Source organism: Betta splendens, chromosome 19 (genome assembly GCF_900634795.4).
Source record: "Betta splendens chromosome 19, fBetSpl5.4, whole genome shotgun sequence".
Taxonomy (NCBI): Eukaryota; Metazoa; Chordata; class Actinopteri; order Anabantiformes; family Osphronemidae; genus Betta; species Betta splendens.
The window spans coordinates 9,381,641-9,400,216 of record NC_040898.2 but is presented as its reverse complement, the minus strand read 5'-3'; the positions used below and the strand labels follow the sequence as shown (position 1 = coordinate 9,400,216).

Here is an 18,576-nt window from a genome sequence, read left to right as displayed (position 1 = left end):
GCTGCTCCTCTGGGTGTTGTTCTGGCACATCTCCTGAAAACTGCGCTCTCCCGTTCAAGAAGCAAGATGCTTGCTGTGTAAACGCGCTGTGTTTACACAACCAATGAGCAACAAGAGGACTGTTTAACCCTACACTGAGACAGGAGTCTCCTTGAGCAGCCCCCACCCCCCCAGATTACAAACGGCTGTGGATGGGATTAAGACACAGACTAAAGAGGTACCAATTTAGTTATTGGGATGTTCCATTTCTGCCTGGATTTATTATCTGTCCTTTAAAAATGAATAGTTTATTTTCATAATCCATTTCGGAAGAATTCATTAACGATTACACCTATTCATTTTCCACAATAAAAGCCCTTTTAGTCATGAAAAAGTAGATTAGTTCTTCACCCCAGTAAGAATGACAGACAGTTGTCTTTGGTCACATGCTGACACCAGCCCACACGGGAAAATAGAAAGAAGTGACTTCCTTTATTGAAAGTCTGGTCAAATCCTAAACAGCGTAAAGCTCTAATCAAATCCTACAATGTCACAACCACTAAAAGCACAGATAGCGGACTGAGGCTGATGACCATAAAAGCAATTTACTTTGATAGCAAATGATTTTTAGCTCAACCTGAACATTTATGTGGTACTTTGATGAAATAGTGTCCCGAGCTGAGAATTTCTCAGTTCCTGGTTCCCCTTCCCTAAACAGAACCACAGCTTGCAGTCATTGTTACAACTCATTGAATGACACTGAATAACGCTGGTCAAGGGCAGGAGCATTCACCCAGCCTGTGTTTTCTTCCGTTCCGTGTTTACGGTGGATGGATACGATGTGTACATAAGTTTCGTGTCGTATTACTGCATGCTGAAAAATGCCTGCTGAGTAAATATCCCAGAGAGGAACATAATAATCCAGCCGGAACAGGACGGCTACATGTCCATTTAGACGAGTCCTGGAAAACCAAGTCAAATCCATCTAATCTAATCTGATTTAGGCCTGACCTTTTTATTATAAATGCACTGCTGCACTGCCTCTAAATAAACTACTTCATTGGCCTATTGTGTCCTTGCATTTGCCAGCCAGCATAAGACGTGGAGCGTTTACTGTAGTGCAGACACAGTAGAAATTGCATCACAAATAAAGGGGCTTTACAGTGAAATGGGGGGAGGGGGGTTTCTCTGAAGCTGACTGGACGAGGCAATGCAGCGGGAGTAAGATAGAGCGATGGAAGGATGGAGGGGAGAGGAGGAGGAGGAGGAGGAGGAGGCACTGCACAGCTCTCTGACTCACACGCTCCATCTCCCCCCATGGTGTCACCGAGCCTGGATCTCTGAGTGGGGGGATTCTGGGCCGCCTCCCACCACCGTGCATGTACGCAACCATACGCGCTCACGGTCTCTGCTGAATATCACAAGGTGCAGTCCACCACCCTCTGAGCAGTCCTGCTGCAGAAATCCTGACACCGAGGGACGTCTGGAGCCGGGGGAGGTCACATGAGCATGACACTGGAACTGAATGAGCCCCTAATTACATCGCATTAACATTCATTTATTTACATCTTTAACATTTACAGAGTTGTCCACCTGGTCTCATCGTCCCATCTTATTGATTTCCCCATCATTTCATCCCTCTGCTTCTGAAGGGTGAATGCATAGATATCAAAGGGAAAGCCTGCAGCGGAGCATACCAAGCTGAGGTCTGATGGGGGAGGTTCAAAATAAAAAAACAAAAAATAAATAAAATATTTTGTTTATATATAGTTGAAAGTCCAGTATATGGTTTTATAAGCGGACTTTAAAACACAGTTTGATTTTCCCTTCGTGCCCCCCACCAGTCGGCGGAGGTTTGACCCACACGCCCAGTCAGGTGATTCTTTCCGCTTCGCCATTTTGTGCTGCTGCGCCGGGTATTTATCACAAGAGTCGTGACGGTGCCGTTTACACTGGTAGTCAGCCTTCGGTGATGCTTCCTGGTGTTCTCGCCTTTCGTTTTTAAAGACCGTGGCCTTTTGGGGTTCGCGAAGTAATACTTGTGGCTCGCCATTACCAATAATTTTGTATATTTAGGTTAATTTTATAAATCGCAAGGAAGAATGTCGACGACTACACCTCCCGAATACTCTTCGTTCTTCGCAGTGATGGGTGCTTCTTCGGCGATGGTTTTCAGCGGTAACTATCACACGATCCCCTGTTTGTTGGTGACAGACGGCCACGGTGCGGATCTGCCGCTAACACCTTTTTTGCATTTACATTGTTCCTGTCGGGGCGTTTTGAGTCGTCAGCCACGGTGCGTCTGTGAAACTCAGTATTTAAAGCCACCCGCTAGCCGTGCTAGCGTTGACGGGCGCATGCTAATTCCGAACGGTCACTTATAAAACTAAACCACTCAGTCAGGATTTTTTTTCATGACATGTAAATGTTTAGCTACTCGCCCGTGGGCTGCACAGTTAGCCACCACTGCTATCCGACGGCAAAGCGCAACGATCGGCATGGTTAACCGAGCCGAGGCAGGGAAGCTAGCTAGCTAGCAGCGAAGTTCTCTTTGATGCTAGCTTCGGCCGCTGGTGGTTTTAAGTTGGATCAGCTCGTAACAATTGAAAACACGAAGCTGATCTTTGCTAATAGAATTAGAAAATGGCTAATCGTCACCAGACGTTTAAACTGTCGTAATGCATTGGAACGTGAGGTATGGATGCTTGTCACCCTTTCGGCCCTTCGTTTCATTATTCTCAAATCAAAGGCGTATATGTAGCAGCTTTACAATAAAGTGTTTATGTGCTAACATGACAGTAGGTGCGTTTAATACGACGATCTGGTGTTGCACGAAAAAGCGAGGAGGGCGCATCTACCGATTTAACCGCCTATGCACGAACTACAATTTTTTTACAAAAACTAATATTTGTGTAATCGACCATGATCCACGAAGCCAATTCTGCTTAACTGAAAGCATTTTCCCTAAAACATAGAAGGCAAATAAAAGCCGTGATCAGCTGGTTAACTTCCTTACTGCTCAAACCAATGACCCAAGGTCACATGATCGTCACATGAGAGCTCTGACTTCTAGGTTGCCACCTGGTTCTTGATGTTCTAATAGTTAAGTGAACTTCCTCACAAAACGCAATAACGCGACTTTATGGTGTTTTGCATAATGTGTAGTGTCACTGGGAACTTTGACTTGTTTCATAATTCGGTTTTCTTCTCTATTGACTTATTTCCAGGGCACCACTGGCTCAGTATATATTTAAAATGATAGAACTGTGTCTTATTTAGTGTTAATATATTTATACATCTATATGTCTAGCTAATTTGAGTCAAAACAGTTTTTAAATGTGCACATTTTTGCAAAGTAACTCTCCTTTTTTTTTTTTTTTTTTAAACATGACTTCAAGTCTTTGCAGTTTGTGGCAGTAGAGGACAGACAGCTGGGACCTGGATCATTTATACACAGTAATGTTGGGGTGTGAGGATAGGTGAACCAATTATGTTTGACTCATTAATCGGAGACCCTACGTTTATGTATTTTACTCGTAATGGCCTGTTTTCTGGGATGGCGTGTAGGTTGCTGTGATCCTGTGCTGTCAGGTGATGCTGCATTGTTTTAGTACGGTGATGATTGTGAGGGCTGCCTTGCTCACACCAGGTGACACTCACAAGGTGTCCTTACTCAAGGGGCAAGAACCACCACTGCCATGATAGCAGTTGGGTTTCCTGCAAAGCTACAATAGGCAACCGCCTAATATTCACGCTCATCAATCATTATTCAGTGGTGCTTTCAGAAGTTTGACCTCCCATTATTATAAATATATTTTTCCATTAACCTTGTGATGACTGGTCTAATCATTTCTGAATATAACCTAATGTTGGTGCATGGTCCAAGATGCAGTTTTGAAAGACTGGAATTTTTTTTAACCATAGCTTTGCAGATTTTTGTCATTTGTTCCCTGTGGGGCCAGTGCTTCCCCATTTGCCCACTATTCACAGCTGACCAATCTGTCTATTGCGCAGGCATTTTCCGTGCCTGTAAGATCATCCCTTGCTGTAGGCGCCTCCTGCTCTGACGTCACAAGACGTCACAGGGTCCTCCCATAGCATCCAATATTCTGCAGAGAGGAAACGTGAAAGAGCTCTCTACTCAGATGAAGGGGATTAGGATTACAACCCAGGGGTTGTGCCTTCACACCACTGCAGAAGCCACACATCAAAGCTTTAATCATCAGCAGAATGCCAATTTCTGTAGATGTTTGTATCGGGTATCAACCCTGATCCTTTACACATCGTGTCATTCCAAACCAAAAAAGAGATGAAGGTGGTGGATAATGCTACTGGCGATTATGTATTGCACTGATTGTTAATTGATGTTGGACTAGCACCAAGAAATAGCTTTTCAGTTGAACACTTGGCCTTTTTCACAACATTCAGGAGCCTCGTCGTTGGATCTGCTCTCTTGATTAGTTTATATATTGAACGTCTCTGAAGTCTGATTTGATCTAATCAAATAGTCCCAAAAAGTACAGTTGGGCTGTTTACATAAGACTGCTGTCTCTGTAAACCAACCGCATGCCAGTCATATCAAGTCTGATATTTTCTAGCCACACCTGTTTCTCAGTGCAATCTTTAGAAACTGGACTAAAGTTGTTCTCCTGCGCTTGTTACATCCCACTAGGGACAAACAGGAACAATGTCACGGCCCCTTAAACAATTTTTGTTTTATACTTTTGATCTTCTTCCTCTGTTTTTTTTTTTGTTTTTTTGTTTTTTTATTTTTTTGGAGGGGGGGTGGGGGTTTGGGGTCTGAGAGTAACGTCATTTAAATGCTCTATGTCCTTAATATAAGGTAGAAATTACACTAGACACTACAGTTGACTTTGACCACAGGACAGTGGCTGTTCAGGGCCAGAGATGTGAGATACTGCTTCTCCACTCACTCCAACGGTTCAAGTTGTGTTTGGACATCTTTTATTCAAAAAGGGATTTTAACATTGTGTCATCCATCTGGCAGGATCAGTTAATGGTGACAAATTCACGGTTATATGGTCTCAGCATCAGTAGAAAAGTAAAAGTGAAATGTGTAATTAGTTCCGTTTTTTTTTTTTTTTTTTTTTTTTTTTTAAACAATGTAAATTCCTTAAAGTGCCATGGTGGAATTTTAAGGGGAAGAGAAATTAACATCTTGACGTTGCTTCATGTCTTATTTCACTTCTGTAAGCGAAATAAGACATGAAGCAACTTGCAGCGGAGAGTGTGTTTGTACGTTCTTAATTTTTTGTCCCCTCTCTCTACCACCAGCCTTAGGAGCAGCCTATGGCACAGCCAAGAGCGGTACAGGGATCGCTGCCATGTCTGTGATGAGGCCAGAGCTCATCATGAAGTCAATCATCCCTGTGGTTATGGCGGGTATCATAGCCATCTATGGCCTGGTAGTAGCAGTGTTGATTGCCAACAACATTTCAGACAGTGTCACACTCTACAAGTAAGTTCGTCCAACCGGTTTAATTGCTCATGCAAATAGAATAGCCTTACATCTATGTTGGTTACATTTCCCAAGATCTTGTTCTCTTCTACAGACTCTGTATGCTAAATCCAAAGTGAGTGTAGAATTTAGGTGGTTCTACACCAGCTGGTGTTGGTTTGTTCCATCAGCGTTTCCCCTCGATCTACTAACTCGGCCATTCTGAAACTTTCAAGAACAAGAGCCATATGTGCTTAAATAGATCATGTGTATCACTGCACCTTTTTAGGCCTTTGGTCCTGACACTGTCTACATTTCAGATGACCTAGTAGTTTCAGAACAGTCATAGATTTATATTTATGATTAGAAATTGAGGCCAGGTCTAAACATTTTAAAAAACTTGTTTAAGAATAGGTTCTGTTACTGACCAACTCTTGTCTGTGTGTTTAGGAGTTTCCTCCATCTGGGAGCTGGGCTGAGTGTGGGCCTGAGTGGGCTGGCAGCAGGCTTTGCTATTGGTATTGTGGGTGATGCAGGAGTGAGGGGCACAGCTCAACAGCCTCGGCTTTTTGTGGGCATGATCCTCATCCTGATTTTTGCTGAGGTCTTGGGTCTTTACGGGCTCATTGTTGCCCTCATTCTCTCCACGAAATAAACGCCCCAAGCATCTGTCCTCTCTGTTGCTGCTGGAGAAAGTGTAAAACAGGAAAAAAAATATTGTACATGTTTTGCCAGACAAGATGAAATAAGTAAAAGCGGGGAACAAATAATTAAATTGGCTTCGTAAATATGGTCTTATCTCAACAATGTGTACAGTCGTCCCAATTTGATAGTCAACCTGTAAATGCGCAATGTAGTGATTCGTCTGTCTCGTGTGTGTGCGTTTCAAAACAACTATGATGAAAATTCCTTTTCCTCACCACTTATTTCAGGCCTTGAGGCTGGCCGAGACAGCTTGGCCTCTGGTCATCGACCAAAGGGCCCCACTGCTTTTTCTCCTCCAATATCAACTTGGGGTTGACACAATTTCTGCATTTAATATTAAGAATCTATTTGTAAAGAGAAGTGTATGGACTTAAGATTCTTCCACTGATTTTATTTATAAAAAAAAAGCTCATTGAACTGTTCTATACAATAAATTCTTTAATATTCCAGGATATATTATACATATATACAGAAATATAAATATCTAAATAGATAGATTTAATGCATTCTGGGTTAATTGTGATAAGTGGTTGGAATTCCTCTGGATGTAGTTCCTGGTTTAAACATTGATTGCCTTTAGTATGTTGCTGGTGGAGTGGGAGTTTTGTGTGTAGCTGTATTCTAATCATAACGCAAACATTCTCAAACTTCAGTGTTTTTCCTGTTGTACTGTTGTTTGCATTAAAGATGTGTGTGTGTGCCCCACGTTGGGTCTCACAAGTGTAATTTTCAAATTTCATGTCCCCTTCATCTTATTCACTCACCTCATCTTTGTATGGCATCTACCCTGCATCGGGGCCATAACAATCCTGCATGGGTTTAAGCGTTTTATAACTGCTGGATAAGGAAATGCAAAGCAGACTAGTTTCAGAAGATTAAAGGTTATGTTTAATTCCTCTCATCTAAGCAACAAAACTGTGTGGCATAAAGCAGGAATGATGGGATTTCAATGTGACTGGCTTAATTCAAGAATTGGCCCGATGTGATCTGGAGTTTTCTTTTCTTTTGAAAATGAAACTGTGGCTGACCTAATTGATTAAAAGCACCAATCTATAGCTAGTGCTAGTACTAAACCTGTCCCTTTGTTAATGAAAAGGCTTTTACAATCAAATAACATTGGTACTTTAATTTGACCAGCTTCCTAGTACAAACGTGTTCTGTACTCTCACTGTAAAACAGTTCAAAAACTCTACAAGCAGTGTTGCCCTTGAACCTACCCCAATGTCACCAAAATTGCTAAAACAGACCAGCTGAATAACAGTTTTCACCACTTCCTTTTAACTGTAAGAACGAGTTATCTTCATGTTGTGGATAACGACTCGAAGTACAACAGAAGAATTTAAAGATAAAGACACCAAATGCCTGTACTGTACTGATAACAGACAGACTTTAAATAAAGAAAAAAGATAATCAGCAAATTGTTTCATGTATAATAATACGGTACAAAATGCACAAGGCAGATGTTTATATAATGTCTAGAAATTCTACATTGATATTTTTCCTGTGATCAAGCTGCTTGGAGGCTGCTGAGCAGAGTCTGTGAAATGCTAGTGAGGGCGCTGAAGGTGGCACTGTTGGGAAATGACTGCACAAAGTCTTTGCCTTCCTCTATACTAGCGCTGAGCAGGGGATCCAAGGGCACAGAACCTGAAATAGAGACGACAGTCTTGATTACTGATATCACCTGAACCTGTCGCAGCAAATTACAATTAGTAGCAGAAAATTCAAATGTGCATTCAGTCCCTCTTACTATATGACAGTCAGATACTAATGGCTTGTCACTTTGTGCATTCGGTGTATGATGACACCTTGTGGCTGTAACTTAACATTGCATGTACCTAATTTAAACCTGTTGATCTCACCTAGAAATTCAGATCCAGTGAGTTTGGCCAACTCTTCACCGCCACCCTTTGAAAATATATTGCTGCATTCCTGAAATAAGAATTTACTGAAATTAGTATTTTATTGTTCATCCTAAATTGTCCTACTCATTTTAATTTAGAAAGCGCACTCACAGAACAATGCGGACAAACAAAGCCACTCATGTTCTCTATAATGCCCAGGATTCGTACACCTGTCTTCTTGCAGAAGGTGATCTCTCTCCTTACATCCCCTGTGGATACGGCCTGTGGACAACAAGACCAGCTGTCACTGAATGTCATGTGTCTTGGAGTGTTGAGTCGAAGCTACAGTAACGGATGATCACTCTCTGAAAGGATTTCAGAAAATTCAAAAGGTACCTGCGGCGTGGTCACCAAAACGGCACCATCCACCCTGTGTTTCTTGAGGTTCTCCAGTACTGCCAAATGCTCATCAGATGTCCCTGGTGGTGTGTCCACCAGCAGCACGTCCAGCTCCCCCCATGCTACATCTGACACAAACTGGCCAATCAAAGCTATGGGACAAGACAGTCAAACACAGGCAGTCAAGCCATTTGCTGCTTTATGGACGACAGGTAGAACCGGAGGACGGCCCACCTGTTTTTTTGGGTCCCCGCCACACCACGGCTTCGTCTGGGTCCTCCATCAGGAAACCTATGGACATCAGGGCGAGGCTCTTCTTGGCATCGGTGTAGACAGGCACCCATCCTGAGTCACACTGGTGCACATCTGGCCGGCCAACACTCAGCATGCGGGGGATACTGGGCCCACACAGATCGACATCCAGGATACCAACCTGGTGAATGTAGTTCTATCAGTAAGTTGAGCTGCACATTTATGAACACATCTAATGCATCACCATTTAACGTGAGCATGGTTACTATACAATTGATACGCATCATGGGAACGGGAATCAATCGCTTGTCAGCAGGAACTCGGCGTTCTTTAAGCTCACCTTCTTTCCAGCATTCCTAAGAGCCAGCGCCAGTTCAGTAGTGATGGTGCTCTTGCCGACGCCTCCCTTTCCCGACAGGACCAACACAACATGCTGGACCTGAGCCAGGTTCCCATCTCACATGAAAAAAAAGTAGGAAACAAATGGCCACCGTGAGCACAACAGACAGAGAGAACGTTGCGTATGGCGAGTCACTGCAGAAGCTCATGAAAAAGTAGCTATTGAATCGCGATTGGCTGATTGTAACTGAGGTCACAAGTTCAACAGTGCTGAGCAGTTCTTCAATAAATGATACACAACGCTAGTAAGTATAAAACAAATGTATTATATTTTACATATAACCGTCTAATCCCCGGAGTCGTTCAGTCTACTGTCAACAATTTTACATTAGAACAAAAACTAAGCCTAAGTTCTACTTAGCCTCTGCTAACATATTAGCTAAGTTATAATTGTCTATGGCACACATCGAACATCGGCCTCTTTCCGCTAAACATGGATACAAAGATAAACTCTCAAGCTAAAGAATCTGAGCGTATAAACCCTCTGCTGGTAGTTAAATTCAATCTACCATTACTATGTTCCATGTTTGATTTCGAGTTACAGCCAACATCCACACGCCACAAGAATCACTTCCGTATGTCGTCATGAACATACCGTCCAGTCACTCAGCCGAGCATGGACGTAAGCCCCGCCTTCTGGGCAGTTCCACCAATAGACTGCCGAGACGCTCCGTGGTGCATTTATAGTCCATAGATATTCACCTGCTACGGTACTTACCGCTGCTTTTCATATTGTTACCTATTCAGAAATAATCTACTTAAAATAAACACATTTTTTAAACATTATTATTGTACCCTTCTTTTAGAAAGAAGAAAGTAAAAGTATTGTTTTCTATTTCGGTATTGAACTACTGGATCTTTGAGTTGGTAAATATTGCTTCTGAATGTCTACGTTCTCACTGCTTGGCACCAAAATAGGTTTAACATATGCCACGCACCACGCAAAATAATTCGTGTCACAAGTTTAAGTGGATTGTTAATATCAACAAATACACGTATAATATTCGTCTTTGAACGCACCATGCGTACCCGTTACCATGGTATCAAATGAGCAGCCCACATCATTGGCACTGTAACTGTAATCCCATTTATTGTCCACACTGTAAGTAAATGAACATAACCCCTCCTCCACAGAGGTCTTATCCAATAAGCACAGGATGAGGGCGTGGACAGACAATGTTTGCGTACATGTTGAGAAGTAGGACAGTAGAAGACTGTGTACACCGCACCTGTATACGCATTGGACATAGACGCACTGGCATTCAAATGAGTCACTGCAAGACGGTGTATAGGAAGACGTCTGTGAGGTAAGGGCTCAACTGCTGCAAGATTTAACAAACTCCTGCTTCACTCTATATGCTGTTATGGAAAAACGGCTCATTATACAGTACAGACTTTAGCTGATATTAAGGCCTGGGTTGGAAGTTATGACCAGAATGTGGTTGGAGTTTCAGTATTTGATATTTTAAGTATAATTCACATCACATCGCTAAGAACCTTGGCTGACAAAGTTACTGTAGTTCATGCTGAGCGGGTTGTCCAGATGATGTGTTTACAGTATGTAGGGCAAGGCCCAATTAAAGCGAGACTAGCTCCAGACTAAATCAATTAAATCGCTGGTAGTTATCTTCTGCACCTGCTTCCAAAGCGGTGACCAGCTGCTGTTCAGTGCTGGTATTAACCGAGACATGCTCTCAGTTCAGGTCATTGGAAATAAATATTCAGCGATTTATTTTCTTTACAACAACATAGAAGTCAGATCAGCTGCTCGTGATAACAATCCGATAGACAGGTCTCTGCAGGTCTATATAACAGTTCTGGTTCTGATCACTGAATCTGGAATATCCACTTTCACAGGGAAGGTGTTACCTGAATAAACAATACTCATTACATGTGTGCCTCAAGCTGCAACTGGGAAATAATGAATGACTTCTCTTTTCACAATGAAGCAGAGTGAAATTTCAGTGCAGTTCACTGTATGTTAACACAAAGTTACAAAAGGCTGTGATACTGCATGTTGTGGGTGTATATGTTGCAGCCATGTGGTCGGGTCTGTTGATAAGTCTAGTTAAAGTAATGCAGAAGGTTGGGTTTGAAGGTTAGGTGAGTTGATGGAAACATCACCTGCTGCCAACTGTGACATATGGAGCAGAGGGAAACGAGGCAACACACAGTGTGTCGGCGGCTACAGATGTCGCTTCACATTTATTTCACGGCTTTGTACCCACTTTAGTGTTTAATAACCTGACCAGACAAACAGTGGCTGCTTATGTTAACCAACATAAGCTTAGCTGTTCAACAGGTTTATGGGACAAGGAAACCCACACCTATTATTTACCTTGCACCGAGTAAAGGAATGCATACAATTTCCTCTCAGACAGGAGCCAAAGTGCTAAAGCACGTTGTCTGTAAACACAGCATGTAGGTGTGTTTTTAGGAGCTATATATGTATATATGAGGTGTTGGGCCTGTTCCTTCAGAGCTGCCATGTTGAGAAGAGGGAGGAACGGTCGGTCTCGACATTTAGCCTGGACCGAAACACGGCAAGAGACCGACACCAAGGCAGCGGTCCAGACTTCAGACAGAGAGGAGTGTGAAGGTCAGGCGATGACACAGGTGAGACACTGGTGCTTGTGGAGAAGGATAAAAGATCAAATGGGTGTTTCCAATAAATATATAAATTTATGTAAATATTAATGTAATTAGACTTTTTATTACCACATATGAAATATAATATTTACTTAAATGCCAGTGGTTTTCCACTGACTGTCTCGTGTTTGAAATGCCTATAGGACGTGGTCAGGTCTCCAAAGACGAGGAGGGGGCTCGACCTCGTTTTGGAAGGGGTCTAATTTTACATAGTGACGTGCGACTTTCCAACCAATACGACCAGTGGATTCAGGACTGACTGAAGACTGGTGCTGAGTCTTTGAAACGGGGCACATGCTTCTTTTTAACATGCCATGTGCGTCTATGTGACTAGAGTTGAGTGTGATTTAGCAGCTTGTTACTGTTTTCTGTTTTTGGAGGTCATTTGAATGTTGATTTACCAAAAGGGATCCCAGCTGACAGCAGAGTTGAGAAGCCATTAAATACAGTCCCGCTGGTGTCGCCACTGGATTTAATACCTTTCCCTGTGGCCGAGCCAACTGCCCTGGACCGCGGCCACGTCTCTGCACTTACAAGATGCTGTTTGTGCGGCTTGTGTGAACCAGATCACCAGCCTGGAGGCCGAGGTGGATCACATGGCCAGTTCCCAACCTGTGTCAGAGGTGGTGGCCTTGCCCAGCTCAGTGCCGGTCATAGGGGAGTCCTTCTGCCAGTGTGACCCACAGGAGGAGCTCAGCCCCATCTACAGCTTGACCAGTGATTGCGTCTGTGGGGAGGAGGATGAGGGTGAGCAGAAACCAGACGAACACTCCATACACTTGGCACATAGTGATGACATACAGTACACATGAAACTAATGTTTGGTGTCTCTTCAGGATTTGACTGGGTGTGGGATGAGCACTTCAGGTCCCCCGGAGCCCTCCTCAGCTGTGACAACAGGAAGGTGAACTTCCACACAGACTACAGCTGTGGCACAGCTGCCATTCGTGGCGTTAAGGAGCTGGCCGATGGCCAACACTTCTGGGAAGTCAAGATGACCTCGCCCGTCTACGGGACTGACATGGTCGGTGCCAAGCACTTGTATGTGTCGTCTCTGGAAAGGTGGCCCGTTGTCTCGCATTGAGTTTTCTGTTGTGCCACTGGTGCAGATGGTTGGAATAGGAACATCGGAGGTGAACATGGAGAAGTTCAAATACAGCTTTGGCAGCCTGCTGGGCCACGATGAGGACAGCTGGGGGCTCTCATACACAGGTTAGAGCAACGGGAAGATCACAGATGATGGAAATATGAATAAGTTCAAGAGGAAATAATCCCATCTTTTCATATGTCTGATTGAAGGGCTCCTCCAACACAAAGGCGACAAAGTGAAGTTTTCCTCTCGATTCGGCCAAGGCTCTATTATAGGTGTCCACCTGGACACTTGGCATGGCACGCTGACCTTTTACAAGAATCGGCAATACATAGGTACACGTCTGCCTTTTATTAACTGTCAAAATTATTATGGGAAAACTGATCCTGAAGTGTTTTTCCCCATCCCAGGTGTTGCTGCCACTAGACTCCAGAACAAGAAGTTCTACCCGATGGTGTGCTCCACAGCGGCCAAGAGCAGCATGAAGGTGATCCGGGCCTGCTACACACCCACCTCCCTGCAGTACCTCTGCTGCGTCCAGCTGCACCAGATGTTGCCCCGCTGCGCAGACATTTACAACACACTGGCGTTGCCCCCCGGCCTGCGCGTCTTCCTCAACGCCCGCCTGGGCTGGGTCTTCAGCCTCAGCAGCAGTCCGGCAGAGACCCCCACGGAGTTCCCGGATTTACCCGAGGAGATGAGCCTGCCTTCGAGTCCCAGCCCCAGCTCCACCCTCAGTGCCTGCACCTCCCCAAGCCCCTGCCCCAGTCCGCTTCTTGACACTGTCCCACTCCACTGTCCCTGTCAGACGTCGTGTCCAGCTCAGCCCTACACATGCCACTGTCCCCCAACTCCTCCCAGCAGTGACTACGACAGCTGCTGCTCAGAGCCAGAGGACTACCAATACAAACGGTTCCGCTGGGTATGACTCCATAGTCAAGGTGTATTTATATTTGTACATGTGGGTGGGACACAGGTAATCTACCACTGCCATCAGTGTCTCCTGTGGAAAATCGTCGCAAAGAGATTCATCTCAACCTTGAGTTGTTATGTCTTTGTAAACAGTATGGGGAAGAGGAAGCACATATATGGTGTGGGAGACACTGAATGCACTGAAGACATCTGGGTACCACTTTTTTTAGACTGTGTCTTTGATGGAGCTATTTGTACCACTCTACTTTTTTAACCATGTTGGTCACTGTCTGTCTAATATTTGTCAGATTAGACTCAGACCTGTGAAAACCATTAAAAAGGTAATTGTTTCTCTCAGGGATAGACTCCAGAGGGACACTTACATACTGTGGATATGACTTAATATGTATGTGCTTTGTAATCAGCATTTGGTTTGAATATAAACTTACTGAAGGATTTGTTACTCATCTGTGTTTTTCTATATACAGTTATGCTTTGTTTATGAACTTTCGTACTCAGGCAATTGTATAAAATAAAAGAATGAAACAAATGTGCTGGTAGAATTGTTTCCTGGAAGGTGAACATAATATCCAAGGTGCAGGTTTAGCTTTTAAACATATGAGGTATCTGAAACCTCAATTACATTCAATACCATACATACATACACTTCTATGTATAAATAAATAAATAAATAAATAATCCTAAACGTATTGTTAACTAAAGTACTTATTTACTCATTTAAACAGCTTTCTAGATACGTTGCGCATAAGTTTGACAATAAAGTTGAATAAAAAAAAAAACTCTGATGAGCCTGAGTAGATCTTGAAACCATCCGACTCCGTCCTGACGCAGCCGCAGATCGATCCACGTTGTTTAAAGATCAGCGGTCTGCGAGCAGCTGCCCAGTTGAACCAGTCGTCGGCTAGCGCGGCTATCGCAGCAGCCCGTTCACGTAAACAACACCACAGCATGCGATTGGGAAGTTGTATTTTCTAGTTTCGGTGGATTTCCTAACCATGGCGCAGCCGGCGGAGAAAGGTACGTGTGGGTAGAGCGTTATTTCTGCTAGCTAGCTACTTTAGCCATCCAGACCTGTGCTGCCTAAACTTCCATACACTTCTCTAAAATCTGGGCCACTGAATAAGCAAGTCAGCGTTTTTTCTGAGAGTAACTTATATAGTCATATAATAGTCATGCTTTAACCATGTTCTCGAATTTTTTTAAAGTCCTGATGATGTGATGGAATATGGTCATTGCTTTTGCTGAATCAACCATCCTAAACTGTCCCGTTCCTTTCCACAGCGTATTATCGCTTCGTGGTGCTGTTCTTCAACTGCCTGCTGACGTTCGGCTCCTACTTCTGCTTTGACATGCCCAGTGTTCTGCAGGATCAGTTCCAAGGGGTAAGTGGCACTCAAAAACACAGTCAGTGTCAGCTGATCACTCAACATTAACTCAACATGACCAAAAATCCAAAGTCTGTCCTGTGTTTGTGGCCGGTTTAGATAATAACCTTAGGTTTTTATCTGACAGAACCTAACGTGTCCCAATGTGACTGTGATCAATGGGACTGTGGACTGTGTGGAGGGACTGGGGATGAACCCTCAGCAGTACAATCTACTCTATGCCATCTATGCTTGGACGTGAGCACGCGCCCCTTATTCAGTATCAGAGTGGCAACGTGGTTAATGTGTGCGGATGCCAGTTAGAAAACGCGTGCTTTTCTCTCCTCTGGACAGGAATGCAGTAGTGGTGATCATGGCCGGGTTCCTGATAGACAAACTGGGAAACCGCTGTAAGTTTATATCTACCAGACGGTCACATGTCATTATGTATTCAAAAGACATCACACACGTTCTAAATTAAAGTCTGTCTGCTTTTCTTTACAGTTGGAGTGTTTCTGTTTTCTTTCCTGTGTGTTCTCGGCTCGTCCCTCTTTGCACTGGGTTCCCACTTTAAAGGTTCTCCGTACCTGCTGCCGCTAATGCTCACAGGCCGCCTGCTGTTCGGATCAGGCAATGGATCTCTGACAAGTAAGATTGCATTGCAGTGGAGCTGTTCCACATAGATCTAACTGCAGTCAGCCGCTATGTTGTTTGTAGCGTTTGCTTTAAATCAGCAGAACCTCTAAACTGTTCATTCTTGCTCTTCCATGCAGTTGTTCAGAACCGGATCACAGCTTTCTGGTTCAAAGGGAAGGAGCTGGCCTTGGCCTTCGGGTTAACTTTGGCGTTCTCTCGCCTCGGTTCAGTCTTAAATTTCTTTCTTACGCAGAAATTCGAAGAAAAATACGGCATGCAGTGGACGCTCTGGGGCGGTAAGCTTCCCTCAGGGTCCATGTGGTGATGTAAAAAGAACCATATGTTCTATTGGAAGGCTTTTATAATGATCACGGCTCATTATTTTCTAGGCGCACTCCTCTGTGTGTTGGGTTTTGTGTCCGCCATCATCGTCAGTGCTTTGGACAAAATCGGAATGAGGCAGCTGGGTCTTGATGGAACCATTCAAGAGGAGTCCCGCAAAGTGGTACCATTCATTTTCTGAGTGCGCGGAGTATTAGTAAGTGATGCTTTGTACTAAATCATTCCTTCCTGTGAACATACAGAGAGTTCAGGATGTGAAGCTCTTGTCGCTAAGATACTGGCTGCTGGTTCTTACCATTATGTTCTTTTACAATGGAATCTTCCCATTCATTGCAGATGCCAGGTAATTGGAACCTTTTGTGCCTTTCTTGAAATAATATTATCTTTTGGATCTGTTTACAGTACAAAGGTGGTGCCTTAATTTGATTGTAAATGATGATTTGTCTCATCTGTGCTCACCTAAAAGTGTAATCAAATTTGTAAATATTTGTTTTTCTCACCAGTAAGTTTATTCAGGATAAGTACAGCGATTATAGTCAGAAGGATGCAGCATATGTCGCCGGGGCAGTTTACGACAGCTCCTTGGTCCTGTCTGCCGTCGTGGGCATCCTCATAGTAAGCGTCTGCCCTTTTTAAAACCACTCCTTGTTTGCAAATATGTGGAAATATGAATGAGAGCTGGAGTGAGACGTTCGTCGTCTGTGTGTTCCAGGATTATGTGGGCCTGCGGGGGATATTCGCAGTGGCCTGTGCAGTCCTCACGCTGCCTGTGTTTGGACTCCTGGCCTTCACCTTCGTGCCTCCTCTGGTCTCCACCATATGGCTGGGAGTCACCTATTCATTCGCTGCTGTAGGTTTGAATCAAACTGTGATTTTATTCACTTCCATTATACAGTTTTTTGTTGTCCGTAGCCTTTTCCTCTACAGTATGACCTGTAAAGGGTCTGTGACCTTTTTCTTGCCCTCCCTGTATTCCAGGCCAGCATGTGGCCGTCTATCCCCCTTGTGGTTCCTCAGGCGACTCTGGGTACAGCCATGGGCCTGGCCACGTCCGTACAGATGATCGGAATAGGGATCTCCAATCTGATTGTTGGACAAATTTTAGGTACCAAATCTAGGTAAGCAAATCTTCAAATCCTCAGCATCATAGTGCAGTTTCATGCTGGACTTCAAATAATATTTCCATGCCTCTTACTATTTTTTTTTTCTTCATCCAGTGAAACTAAGATACCGTTGTGGCGCTGGCAGAGGATGATGATTTTCATGTTGGCCAACACAATCGGCTGCATCGTCACCTCGGTGCTGCTGAACATCGTGGACCACAGACAGGTCAGAGCCCTCACTGATCACCTCTGCGCACATGTTTCCTCAGCTGGTTTCATGCAATGAGACTCTCTCCCATTTCTTTCCTTACAGGGTGGGACTCTGAACAAGACAACCAAGAGGTCAGGACAGGCAGAGAGAGACTCGGACAGAGAGCCACTCAACCAGGAAGAGGAAGAGCAAAGCGAGGATGAGGATGATAGGGCTGTCCGAGCTCAGTGAGTTTTTCTTCTGTTATCGCAAGTGAACATTCTTATCTGTTTGGTTTGTTGTGCCCCTCATTTTAAATATTACAGAGGTTACAGAGTAACTAAACAATTGTTGTGCATCACAGTGAACAGTGCATCTGTGCTTAATAGTAAATATGCACTAGGTTTTTCAGGTTTTTAAATAATGTAGGTCAGTAATAAAAATGTTTTCATTCCAAAAGGGAAGATTCTGCATTTATATGGTTTTATTTTGGCTGTTTCTTTTTAAATACACGCCATTAATCTTACTGTGGTTGAGCTGTTGAGTAGACTGTGTGTGGACCTTTTTTATAAGCATTTGTTTTTGTGTTGTTTATGTTATGTACTTTAAAGATCATGTGTAGGCTATTTGATGTATTTTACACTGCCAAAGCAGCAAAAAATATATATGTACTGTGTATTTTTTATGTTTGCTGAGTAACATCCTGGACGGTAGTTATTTTATGTATAATTTTATCCTGCATCACAGTCTGATTTCTGCTTGTTTGGAAGGTGCACCTTTTGTTAACTGCACATACAGTAAAATAATGATTTCAGTTTTTAATCCAACAAAGTACAATCAGAATAACATTTTTCCGTTTTATGAATACCTGAAGTCATCTGTACCTGACACTAAGATTCTTACAGCTCCATACAAAACATTAAAGTTTATCAATTATAGCATGTAACAAATTTGATTAAAAAAATACATTGTCAAAGTTATTGAAAGTATTCGATAACATTTAAGGTCTGTCTTGTGATTTGTGCTCATTTACATGAATTCTTTCTTGAAAGGTGAGTGGTGATAACGGATCCCTGCTCTGTGGAGCAGGTTTGTTAGTGTTGCTCTGTACACCAGCGGTTCACATGATCAAATGAAATCCTTTCAACCTTCAACTCTTCAATCCTTTCAACGTTAAACCATAATGTCTGTGCTGTTTAACCCAGACACAACGTGGTCATGGCACCTTACAGC

The 18,576-nt window shown here is 43.5% G+C and overlaps 4 protein-coding genes across 6 annotated transcripts; 3 read left to right on the top strand and 1 right to left on the bottom strand.

Moving 5' to 3' along the window:
* Window positions 1-1,886: 1,886 nt before the first annotated feature.
* Window positions 1,887-6,876, top strand: atp6v0cb (ATPase H+ transporting V0 subunit cb). Its single transcript, XM_029133515.3, has 3 exons — window positions 1,887-2,157; window positions 5,275-5,458; window positions 5,888-6,876. The coding sequence occupies exons 1-3, from the start codon at window positions 2,082-2,084 to the stop codon at window positions 6,090-6,092; spliced, it is 465 nt and encodes a 154-aa protein (XP_028989348.1). The 5' UTR covers window positions 1,887-2,081; the 3' UTR covers window positions 6,093-6,876.
* Window positions 6,877-7,253: 377 nt separating this feature from the next.
* Window positions 7,254-9,676, bottom strand: nubp2 (nucleotide binding protein 2 (MinD homolog, E. coli)). Its single transcript, XM_029133514.3, has 7 exons — window positions 9,546-9,676; window positions 8,978-9,093; window positions 8,620-8,818; window positions 8,383-8,537; window positions 8,158-8,268; window positions 8,005-8,074; window positions 7,254-7,789 (listed from the first exon to the last, which is right to left on the bottom strand). The coding sequence occupies exons 1-7, from the start codon at window positions 9,559-9,561 to the stop codon at window positions 7,650-7,652; spliced, it is 807 nt and encodes a 268-aa protein (XP_028989347.1). The 5' UTR covers window positions 9,562-9,676; the 3' UTR covers window positions 7,254-7,649.
* On the top strand, window positions 8,703-14,237 carry spsb3b (splA/ryanodine receptor domain and SOCS box containing 3b). Of its 3 annotated transcripts, XM_029133510.3 has the most exons (8): window positions 9,093-9,281; window positions 10,171-10,343; window positions 11,517-11,652; window positions 12,252-12,432; window positions 12,522-12,709; window positions 12,795-12,897; window positions 12,985-13,110; window positions 13,186-14,237. In XM_029133510.3, the coding sequence occupies exons 2-8, from the start codon at window positions 10,213-10,215 to the stop codon at window positions 13,701-13,703; spliced, it is 1,383 nt and encodes a 460-aa protein (XP_028989343.1). In that variant the 5' UTR covers window positions 9,093-9,281; window positions 10,171-10,212; the 3' UTR covers window positions 13,704-14,237. The 3 variants fall into 3 exon arrangements, with proteins under 3 accessions (XP_028989346.1, XP_028989343.1, XP_028989345.1); XM_029133513.3 differs by lacking the exons at window positions 9,093-9,281; window positions 10,171-10,343 and adding an exon at window positions 8,703-8,839; XM_029133512.3 differs by lacking the exon at window positions 10,171-10,343.
* A 296-nt stretch (window positions 14,238-14,533) lies between these two features.
* On the top strand, window positions 14,534-18,351 carry mfsd1l (major facilitator superfamily domain containing 1-like). Its single transcript, XM_029133509.3, has 13 exons — window positions 14,534-14,725; window positions 14,990-15,090; window positions 15,221-15,330; window positions 15,427-15,482; window positions 15,577-15,720; window positions 15,846-16,004; window positions 16,098-16,213; window positions 16,293-16,393; window positions 16,554-16,665; window positions 16,763-16,900; window positions 17,029-17,168; window positions 17,268-17,379; window positions 17,467-18,351. The coding sequence occupies exons 1-13, from the start codon at window positions 14,704-14,706 to the stop codon at window positions 17,593-17,595; spliced, it is 1,440 nt and encodes a 479-aa protein (XP_028989342.1). The 5' UTR covers window positions 14,534-14,703; the 3' UTR covers window positions 17,596-18,351.
* Window positions 18,352-18,576: the final 225 nt, after the last annotated feature.

Bases quoted from the DNA above. Each gene is read 5' to 3' on its own strand.
- atp6v0cb (XM_029133515.3), top strand. From the start codon at position 2,082: ATGTCGACGACTACACCTCCCGAATACTCTTCGTTCTTCGCAGTGATG. The intron at 2,158-5,274 runs GTAACTATCACA...CTCTACCACCAG, and splicing joins TTCGGCGATGGTTTTCAGCG to CCTTAGGAGCAGCCTATGGC. The intron at 5,459-5,887 runs GTAAGTTCGTCC...CTGTGTGTTTAG, and splicing joins GACAGTGTCACACTCTACAA to GAGTTTCCTCCATCTGGGAG.
- nubp2 (XM_029133514.3), bottom strand. The intron at 8,538-8,619 runs GTGGGCCGTCCT...CTTGTCCCATAG, and splicing joins GCGGGGACCCAAAAAAACAG to CTTTGATTGGCCAGTTTGTG. The intron at 8,075-8,157 runs GTGAGTGCGCTT...TTCTTATTTCAG, and splicing joins TTGTTTGTCCGCATTGTTCT to GAATGCAGCAATATATTTTC.
- spsb3b (XM_029133510.3), top strand. From the start codon at position 10,213: ATGTTTGCGTACATGTTGAGAAGTAGGACAGTAGAAGACTGTGTACAC. The intron at 10,344-11,516 runs GTAAGGGCTCAA...CTGTTCCTTCAG, and splicing joins TATAGGAAGACGTCTGTGAG to AGCTGCCATGTTGAGAAGAG. The intron at 12,710-12,794 runs GTCGGTGCCAAG...CCACTGGTGCAG, and splicing joins CCGTCTACGGGACTGACATG to ATGGTTGGAATAGGAACATC.
- mfsd1l (XM_029133509.3), top strand. From the start codon at position 14,704: ATGGCGCAGCCGGCGGAGAAAG. The intron at 16,214-16,292 runs GTACCATTCATT...GTGAACATACAG, and splicing joins AAGAGGAGTCCCGCAAAGTG to AGAGTTCAGGATGTGAAGCT. The intron at 17,169-17,267 runs GTAAGCAAATCT...TTCTTCATCCAG, and splicing joins ATTTTAGGTACCAAATCTAG to TGAAACTAAGATACCGTTGT.